Source organism: Aegilops tauschii, chromosome 6 (assembly GCF_002575655.3).
Source record: "Aegilops tauschii subsp. strangulata cultivar AL8/78 chromosome 6, Aet v6.0, whole genome shotgun sequence".
NCBI classification, from domain to species: domain Eukaryota; kingdom Viridiplantae; phylum Streptophyta; class Magnoliopsida; order Poales; family Poaceae; genus Aegilops; species Aegilops tauschii.
This window is the reverse complement of record NC_053040.3, coordinates 26,571,448-26,581,899: the sequence shown is the minus strand read 5'-3', so window position 1 is coordinate 26,581,899 and position 10,452 is coordinate 26,571,448. Positions and strand designations below refer to the sequence as shown.

The window sequence follows — 10,452 nt, the reverse complement described above, 5'->3', positions numbered from 1 at the left end:
TTAGTGTCCAAATACTAATAGCGCACCACATCCACGGTGCGCCACTACTAACAATTTTTTTTAAACTAGTAATGGCGTATCAGGGGATAGTGCGCCACTACTAACAATTTTTTTTATTTTTTTTTCAAAACTAGTAATGGCGCACCAGGGGACAATGCGCCATTACTAGTTAACTAGTAATGGCGCACCACACACTCGGTGCGCCACTACTAACAATTTTTTATTATTATTTTTTCAAAGTTAGTAATGGCGCATCGTGGGTGTGGTGCGCCATTACTAGTTAAACTAGTAATGGCGCACCACACCCACGGTACGCCATTACTAACTTTGCCCAAAAATTCCACCGAATGCACCCCCCACCCCGTGGACCGCCTTTTCAGTTTTAGAAAAAAATAAAATAAAATGATGGAAATGTCAAAAAATAAAATAAAATAAGTTTCCCATGTGATATGTGATCTAGTTGTTGGGAAAATTTACAAATATGAATTTCGACTTTATTTGCAAAATCTCTCTGGAATTTGTAAAATGGACATAACTTTTGCATACGAACTCGGATTAAAAAGTTTTTTATATGAAAAATCATCTACTCGGAACCCCGTTGAACATTTTTAGAATCGCCAAAAACCTAACAGAAAAAAAGGTACGGGACTTTTAAGATCTTGAGGGGGAAAAATGGAAAAAAAAATCAAACTTACTAGTGGCGCACCATTTGCTAGGTGCGCCACTAGTAACAGAAAAAAATAGTTTCAAATTTTTTTTGGGAAAAAATGTTCAAAATATGATACGTAATATGATCGGAAGTTTGAAATATTTTTTCAAAATTTCATCACACTCATGAACATGAACAAAGTCCTAGACATCAACAAGGTTTAATAGGATTGATATGCTAGATATATCGACAAGTGCCTGTTAAGTGAGTTGGTGCTGGGATAGGATAGAACTCTGAAGTTAAGCGTGCTTGGGCTGGAGTAGTGTGAAGATGGGTGAAGATGGGTGACCTTTCAGGAAGTTTGACCATGGAGTGCGATTTGACTTGAGATTAAATATATTGACCCGAGATTAAGCCATAGTGACCTGAGATTAAGAAAAAAATGAAAAAAAATATTTCTGATTTTTTTTTGAAAAAAAATGTTAATAATGACGCACTTCTATATGGTGCGTCATTACTAAGTCAGATAGTAATGGCGTACCGTGTGATGCACTAATGGCGCACTGCCTGGTGCGCCATTAGTATACCAGATACTCATGGCACACCTATGATGCGCCATTAGTAAAAAATTCTAATGGCGTGATGCTAGTGGCGCACCTGTAGTGCGCCATTAGTAGGCAAAACAGGTGCGCCACTAGCAGGCCTTTTTCTAGTAGTTTTTAATTCTGCTGTCACCGGGGCCGCTGCTTCTGCTCATTCTCGCAAGCCAAAGGGCGGCAAGGGCGGCCGTTCTAAACATCAACAGGGAGCACTGCCTCCAACTTCTGCTCCCCAGATTGTTGTTCCTACGGTGATACCGCCAACTCAGGTGCCCGCTTTTGCCTCTACGTCGTCCATGCCAGCGGGTCAAGGGCATCACACCCCAATGCAGGTGGGCCTTATGCAGAATCAAACATCACATATGACTCAATCTTCAGGGGTAACCAGAGTTGCATCTGTGCCAAAACAATTGTGGTGCTCTAAATGTCAGTCTGCTGGACACACATCTGAGGACTGTGAGACACAATAGTACTGTTTCATTCGTAACAAGACTAATCATCCGATGAGCATGCGACGGCGTTCGGCACTTAAGTTGCCAAAGCCAGTGGCGATATTTTGTGGGTATGGAACTGAAAATATGGCATTCTTTCAGATGCCTGACAATGTCTGTAGGGAGGACCTCGCACAACAGGACTCTCTAACGACGTTGGTTACGATTTCTGGTGGCTCTATCACTCCTAGTATTGTGGAGGCAGAGGTGGCTAAGATCGCTCAGTTTCAGCAGCGTTGGACCTGGGAAGCTATTCCGCATGGCGAAAATGCCTTTCTCATGTCCTTCCCAAGCGAGGAAGTTTTACAGAGGGTGACCAGATTTACAGTATTCATCAAGTCTCATAATGTCACTTTAGAGTTCAAGGCCTGGAAGTCCGAGGAAATACCACATCGGTTCGAGCTACTACCTGTTTGGGTGCATGTGCAGGGGGTGCCCCACGCTCTTCGTCATTTCTTGGGTCTTTGGGCGGTCGGCTCGGTGATTGGTACTACTCTAAACATTGACCTTCTCTGTTTGCGTCGAAGAGGAATTTTTCGTTTTCAGGTGGCGGTGCTGAACCTCGATGCTTTCAAGATGAGCACAATTGAGTACCAACGAAGATGATCCAGAGGGTGACAAGGGACATGACATGGAAGACACTGTGAGGACCAACGATCCAAGCAAGAGGTCCAAACAGACTTCTTCGTCCAACGTCGCCACGGCTCCCCCATCCGCGGGTGGTGTGCTACCCATCCAGCTGGCCACATCCTGTATTTCGGGGGGGGGGTCTCCGTCGCCGGATAACATGTTCATTGATGTTACACCGCAAAACCCTCATCGATGCACGCCTACCAAGTCTGCTTCTTCGTCACTACAGGAGTCTTCTCCGACAGTCACAGCATCATCGACCCCTAAGTCTACGACGCCGCTGACTATATCCTTGCCAGCTCCTTCCATTGGGTTGGCACCCTGGTCTTCGATGCCACCGACTCCGACTAACCAGGTGGCACTGCTTACTCCCACCAGGGGAAGCCAAGTACAGGCTAGACTTGAGGGGTCAACGCCGGTGGAGGCCACTGCTAGTGTTTGATCGCCATCATCTGTGTCCACACCTGATTCACCAACCCGGCGGGGAGTGACATTCTCCCCGTCCGTTCGGGCCAACCAGGGTCGACAATGGCAGTGTTACGGGCGTTGTCTTCTGCGCCTTCCACACCAGGAGGGGTGTCGGTGTCCAGGCCTATAGTGGCGGCAGAGGGCGAGGTGAGGCCCTTGCGATCTTCTTCTCCAACGCAGTACTCCTCTACACCGCCACTCGGGGTCTCTGGGACGGTCACTGCTGCCGTCTCCACCACCACTCCACTGAGGTGCAGCGATCGTCACTTTGTCAGAGCTGATGGTTCAACAGCCACTGGCAAGTACTCTTTGACGAAGGCCATGCGCAGGACGGCTACCCGCAACCTTGATTTTGAAGTTACGACCTCTCGTAAATCATTTCTGTCTTTTGATAATTCCAAAGTATCTTCAAATATTACTAGCATTGGAGTATCATTAGGACGCAATGAGAAAGAGGTAGATTTTTCTGTTAGGGTACTTAAACAAGTGGAGTTCGACCGGCTTACAGTTGCTCCTAAGTTGTCCAAGCTTGTGGACCCCCTCGTGTCAGATGAGAGGATGAGCATGCTGATGCCAATCATGAAGGCAAGCTTCTCTACCATCTGGTGAAAGACACGACCGAAGTAGACCTGGATGATACTGTACATGACACTATGTTATATGAGCTTGTCGCGTCGGTACGAAAAAACAAGTCTAATTCAGCGAAGAAAAGAGGGCATCCATCAAAGAAAGGAAAGGTCTCTAAACAAAAAAATGGTTCATCATGAGAGGCATGTTTTGGAATATCAGAGGTCTTGGTGACTTGGCTAAACATAAACATATCGCTGATTGTGTAAAGGATCCTGCGTTGGACTTTGTGGCCATCTCTGAGTCTGGCAAACGTGACTTCCCAACACGTGATCTTGACCACTTTTCATGTGGTTACGATTATGAATGGCACATCTTACCGCCGTCTGGGAGGTCGGGGGTATTTTGCTAGGTATCCACTCCACATACTTGGAACTTTTGTCCACGTCAAAGGGGGAATATCATATTAAATTTCACCTTCGAAATAAGTCCGACAACTTCCTTTGGAGCCTGGTGGCTGTATATGGCGCCGCTCAGGAGGAGTTTAAGACGGACTTTTTAAAGAACTTGTTAATACCTGCTGAGAAAATCCCCATCCCATGTTAATGGGAGGGGGGGATTTCAATATCCTTAGATATCAGCAGGAAAAAAACAATGATCGGTTTGACACTAGGTGGCCATTCCTCTTCAATGCTGTTATTGACAGCCTAGACTTGAGGGAACTCTCTATGTCGGGTCGACAATATACCTGGGCGAATAACCGATCAAATCCAACCTTTGAAAAACTGGACCGAGTGCTAGTTACCACCGAACTGGGAATATAAGTACCCCCTTGCCTCGGTACGTGCACTAGAAAGAATTGAGGCCTTGTCAGATCACGCTCCTTTGCTAACCGATTTTGGACAAACCCCTCCAAGTTCTAACCGTCAGCAGTTTAAATTTGAACTGGGATGGCTCACTAGAGAAGGATTCCAGGACCTGGTCAAGAAAGTGTGGGCGCGTCAACCTCGTGGTAACACGCACATCCAACGATGGAACAATCGAATCCGTGCCTTGCGTCGATTCCTTCTTGCATGGGCTAAGCATACCGCTGGCATATAAAAAAGTAAAGTTGCGTCTATCTATCTTCATTGATTCCATTGGTAAAATTGCGGAGGTGAGGCCTCTTTCTGTTGCGGAGATTGAGCCAAAAAGCCATCTAAACGAGCACATTGCCCATCTGTTACGCGAGGAAGAGATTAAATGGTACCAACGCTGCAAGGCGGACTCGCTCGTTCTAGGAGATGATAATACGAAATACTTTCAAATGCTGGCCAATGGCAGACATAGAAAGAAACATTTATTGCTCTAGACCAGGAGGAAGGCCGTATTGAGGGGGAGGCACCACTGAAAATTTTTATTACTAACAATTATAAACAGCTTTTGAGACCTTCAACTGTAACAAACTTTGAGATGGACGAGTCTATTACTCATGACATCCCTCAAGTTTAGGAAGCAGAAAATGAATTCCTAACCTCCCAATTCTCCGAGGAGGAAATTTGAAATGCGGTATTTCAGATGGAACACAACAAGGCACCGGGTCCGGATGGTTTTCCGGCAGAGTTTTATCAATGTTTTTGGGATGTGATTAAGGCGGACTTGGTTCAGTTGTTTAACGAACTCCATATTGAGGACCTTGACATTTCTCACTTAAACTTTGGGGAAATTACCCTACTACCCAAGTCTAAGGAGGCTAGTCGTATTCAACAATATCGACCGATTTGCCTCCTAAACGTAAGTTTTAAAATCTTTACGAAGGTTCTAACTAATCGGTTGAATGGGGTGGCTGACCATGTTGTCAAACCCACCCAAACAACATTTATGCAAGGACGCAACATACTAGATGGAGTTGTTGTGTTGCATGAGACTGTTCACGAGCTTCATCATAAAAAGTTGAATGGAGTCATCTTTAAAATAGATTTCGAAAAAGCCTATGATAAAGTTAAATGGCCATTTCTGTTGCAAACTTTACGCATGAAGGGGTTTTCGCAAAAATGGTGTCGATGAGTAGAGAGTTTTGTGTTTGGAGGTAGTGTGTCCATCAAGGTTAATGATGATGTTGGCAACTATTTTCAGACTAGGAAGGGGCTTCGCCAAGGTGACCCCGCATCCCCTATTTTGTTTAACATAGTGGCCGACATGTAAGCTACCCTTGTTGAGCGGGCTAAGTTGGCCGGTCAAGTCAGAGGTGTCATTACTTATTTGGTAGAAGATGGTCTGTCTATTCTACAATATGCGGATGACACTATTTTGTTTTTGGATCATGATCTAGAGAAAGCAAGAAATCTCAAGTTGCTTTTATGTGCTTTTGAGGAACTTTCTGGCCTCAAAATTAATTTTCATAAGAGTGAACTGTTTTGCTTTGGTGATGCCACATAATCGGCACCCGAGTATGCTGAGGTTTTTGGCTGCCAGCTTGGGAAATTCCCGATTCGGTACCTGGGGATCCCCATACACTATCGACGATTAACTATCGTTGAGTGGAAGCATGTGGAAGAGAGACGTGAGAAACGATTAGCCAGCTTGAAGGCAAAGCTCTTGTCTTATGGGGGCGATTAATCTTGATCAACTTTGTCCTCAGCAACATGGTTTTATACATGTTGTCATTCTTTCACCTCCCAAAATGGGTTCTCCAGCGTCTTGATTACTTTAGATCTGGATTTTCTTCGCAGTGTGATAACGAATCCAAGAAATATCGACTAGCTAGGTGGACTGTATTATGTCGACCTAAAAGTCAAGGGGGACTGGGAATTCAAAATCTTGAGATTAGAAACATTGCTCTTCGCAGCAAATGAGTGTACAAACTACTCACTGAGAATGGAGTATGGCAGGAAATCATCCGTAATAAGTACATGGAATCCAAAGCTATTTCTCAGATCCATTGGAAACCTGGTGATTCACATTTCTGGAGTGGGATAATGAAGGCCAAGGAATTCTTTTTCCAATTTGGAACATTCTCGGTTAGGGACAGTTATCAGGTTCGATTATGGAAAGACAACTGGCTAGGGACTACCCCTCTCATGGTGCAATACCCTAGCTTGTACAGGATCGTAAGACATAAATTTGTCACGATCAAACAAGTTTTGGGACAAGAAAACCAGGATATTTCTTTTCATAGGGATCTTTTAGGACCTCGCCTGGCAGCATGGAATGAATTACTCATACGTCTGGAGGCTATTCAGCTGTCAGGTGAACCGGATATCTTTCCATGGAAGTTGCATGAGACGGCCAAATTAACAGACAAGTACATGTATGATGCAATGGTCCATAGTGAGGTTCGGGTTGATAACAGAAAATTGTGGAAGCTCAAGATTCCTTTAAGGGTGAAGATATTCCTCTGGTTCCTAAATAGAGGTGTCATCTTAACTAGAGATAATTTGGCACGACGCAACTGGCAAGGTAGCAAGCAATGTGTCTTTTGTCAACATAACGAGTCTATTAAACACTTATTCTTTGAGTGTAAGTTTGCTCGGACGGTCTGGGCCATAATTCATGTAGCTTCAAACTTATACCCCCCACGCAGTGCACGTAACATGTTCGTCAACTGGTTGCGGGGGATTGGTAAATAATTTTCTGCACACATTCTTGTGGGGGCGGCTGCCTTATGCTGGGCATTGTGGCTTACCAGGAATGATGTGATTTTTAATAATAAATGTGTTTCATCTCCTATGCAGGTTATTCATATATGTACGCGATGGCTCCGTACTTGGTCTATCCTGCAGAGGCCGGAGGACAGGGACCTTTTTATGATGGTGTCTTCACGGCTGAAGCATACGGTCCGGGAGGTTTTCGACCCCCATGGATGGCGGTGTGATCTCCGGATAAAGTCTGCCATGACATAGGCTGCTCCAAACTTTGTTGTAATTCGATTTTTAGTTTGCGGACCTTTGGACTTGTTGGCTGTGTGCATCTAGCTATGCAGAGGCCGGTCCTTCTTTTGATGCGATTGTATCAACTCGATAATTCAATTCAATCTAATGCCCCTTATCGAAGAAAAAAAAAGGTAAGAGGTAACTTAAGCTGCAGCCATCATTTGCCATCTGCACTTTTTTTGGGAAAAATTTGCAGCTCTTGATGGCTTCTGAGATTAAAATGTCTCTAATTTGATAAAGACAGTGCTGGAAGAATGAATCATACTACTGGCAGGAGCTGCCCTTGTGAGCTTGCTTCATGGAAATGATTGAGGTAATGTACTTTGATTTCTCTCGGTTGTTTGTTTGAATTGGAAACTGATTTCTCTTGATTATTTCCTCCTTCCACGCGTTGCAGTCCAGAAACTGTTAGTTGCTCCATTATGGCTTCTATTGGTGTAGATATTGTATGAATAGTGGAAAGCGTCCTGATCACTACGTGATTCTGAAGCTAATTATGTTTGCTCGCTGTTTAATATGGAGAATAGCATCCATATTTCTGTATGTGGCTTTCTAAAACTTTATCCTTTGATGAAGTGAATTTTCATTTATTTCAGTTGACGGCTTACCTGCGTAGCATTGCTTGACAGAATTTCTAGGTGTTTTGTTCCTTTCAGATGTTGGAGGAGATGAAGTCAGGGCTGGGGCTTTGCTATGTTATATACAACACGTGATTCTGAAGGAGGATCAATTTCGGGGCAGAGGATGATTGCAATCTATCTGGGGTCAGACTCGATGACGCTAGCCGATGATGCCATCAAGCTGATTTCAACCTATCTGAGGTCGGACTCGAGGACTCTAGCCGATCATGCCCTGAAGCAGCTTCAGTAATATGTATTCACGGCCTGACGCAGGCAGGAAGAGGCTCCTACTCCCTCCATTCGAAAATACTTGTCATCAAAATGAAACAAAAGAGATGTATCTAGAATTAAAATATGTCTAAATACACTCCCTTTTATTCATTTTAATGACAAGTATTTCCGGACGGAGAGAGTACTTCTCTTTTTGCATTTTGTAGGTTAGGCCAACTCCAACGCACGACCCCATCCTGTCCGTCCACGCCCGTGTGGGGTAAACGGACAAAGCAGGCCTTCCAACGCGCGGCCGCAAACGGACCGTTGTCCGTTTTCTGTCCGCTTTCGACCCGTTCCCGGCCCAAGTTTGGGCCGAGTTTGCGGCTGAACAGACACAAGCGCGCATGCCCTTGCCCTGCCCTGGCCTGCCCGTCGGGGAGACAGACCCCCCTTTTCTCTTCTTCTACCTCCCTCCGCGCCCCGACATTGCCGCCGCCACCACCCTCCCCGGCCGCGTCGTCTTCCACAAGGGTCGTCCCAACCAGCACCGCGCCATGCCATAGCTGTCTCCGCACCGGCTTTCTGGAAAGCATTTGGCCGGCGTTCTCCTTGTTGCCGGTGGGAGAGAATCTATGGCCGCCGGCGTCACCCATCGTCCCCAACCTCTTCCGGTCGGCTGTTTGTTGCCGCAGGGCATCCTCCAGCACCACCAACCCCCAAAACCTTGCTTTGCTGCCTGCGAGGGAAGCAAGACGTGCACTATCCAGCCGTGCCCCCGGCACGACCGCAAGGCGTTTGATGGATTGCTCACAAGGTACAATGGATAGTGGTGATGAGTTTTTCTTTCACAACTTCATTTGCTCATCGGATGATGAAGTGTTGGTGGCTGCGTTGGTCGTACATGAACACATTTGTAGGAAGCGGCCTCGGTACAGGGGGTCAATCCCCGGACATGCTCCGACCTTGAACCACAATAGGGAGAAAGGCCACACCCTTCTCTATGCCGATTACTTTAAGGATGGTGCACTCTTTAGGCCACATCAGTTTCGTCGCCTATTCCGAATGAGAAGGCATGTGTTCAGTCGTATTCGTTAGGGAGTGGCCGCGCATGACCCATACTTTGAGTGCAAAGAGGATGCCCTAGGCAAGCTTGGTTTCTCTTCATACCAGAAATGCACTGCGGCTATCTGCGTGCTTGCATATGGAATTCCTGGTGATCTTGTCGATGAGTATGTTCGTATGAGTGAGTCCACATGTCTCCTCTCACTGTATAGTTTTTGCACGGCCGTGGTGGAAGTGTTCGGCCCTGAGTACCTCAGAGAGCCAACTGTTGCTGATACAGAGAGGTTGTTGGTGATCAATGCCGAGAGGGGCTTTCCGGACATGCTTGGTAGTAATTGTATGTACTGGAAGTGGAAGAACTGTCCATTTGCTTGGCAGGGGCAGTACAAGGGGCATGTGAAAGGTGCCACTGTTATACTTGAAGTTGTGTCTTCACAAGATTATCTCTGGATATGGCATTCTTTCTTCGGCTTGGCTGGTTCTCAGAATGATATTAGTGTTCTTCAGGGGTCTTCGGTGTTTGCAAGGCTTGCGGAAGGGCACTCCCCGGAAGTCAACTTTGAGGGCAATGGCCACCATTATAACAAGGGATATTACCTAGCTGATGGCATCTATCCTCAGTGGTCCACTCTTGTGAAGACCATACCCAATCCGCAAGGAGAGAAGAGACAGAGGTTTGCCCAAATGCAGGAGAGTGCTAGGAAGGATGTGAAGCGTGCTTTCGGTGTGCTTCAGTCTCGGTGGGGTATCATTCATAACCCTGCATTGACATGGAGCATAAAGAAGTTTTGGAAGGTGATGACTGCTTGTGTGATCATGCACAACATGCGTGGAGGATGAGCACGATGATAGCATCTACGACCAAGGGTTTGATTTCTAGGGTGAAAATGTTGAGCCTGAGCATGCACCTCCTACAACCTTTGAACAGTTTGTCGAGTTTCATCGGGAATTGCGTGATTGGCATACTCATGTCCAGCTCCAGGATGACTTGGTTGAGCATATGTGGACTCATATTGGCAACCAGTAGATCTATCAGTTTAATTTCTTTTCATTCAAACAAATTTCGATTCAGTTGTAAGACTATTTGATATTGTTTTCTTTTGATTGGGTTGTAAGACAATTTTCGGACTTATAACAATTTGCTATGTTTGATTTGAACCATTTTATATGCATCACTTTAGTTGAACGGACGAGATGCGTTCGAAATGCGGCCGCGCGTTGGGCGCACGGCCGCCGCATCCA

The 10,452-nt window shown here is 45.8% G+C and overlaps 1 protein-coding gene across 1 annotated transcript; it reads left to right on the top strand.

Moving 5' to 3' along the window:
- The first annotated feature begins 8,780 nt into the window (after nt 1-8,780).
- On the top strand, nt 8,781-10,050 carry LOC109776673 (uncharacterized). The gene is made up of 2 exons (XM_020335336.1): nt 8,781-8,962; nt 9,423-10,050. Exons 1-2 carry the CDS (start codon nt 8,781-8,783, stop codon nt 10,048-10,050), a joined length of 810 nt encoding a protein of 269 aa, XP_020190925.1.
- The last annotated feature ends 402 nt before the right edge of the window (nt 10,051-10,452 follow it).

Coding starts and splice junctions, on each gene's coding strand:
- LOC109776673 (XM_020335336.1), top strand. CDS start 8,781: ATGGCCGCCGGCGTCACCCATCGTCCCCAACCTCTTCCGGTCGGCTGT. Junction 8,963..9,422: donor TTTGATGGATTGCTCACAAG/GTACAATGGATA, acceptor CTCACTGTATAG/TTTTTGCACGGCCGTGGTGG.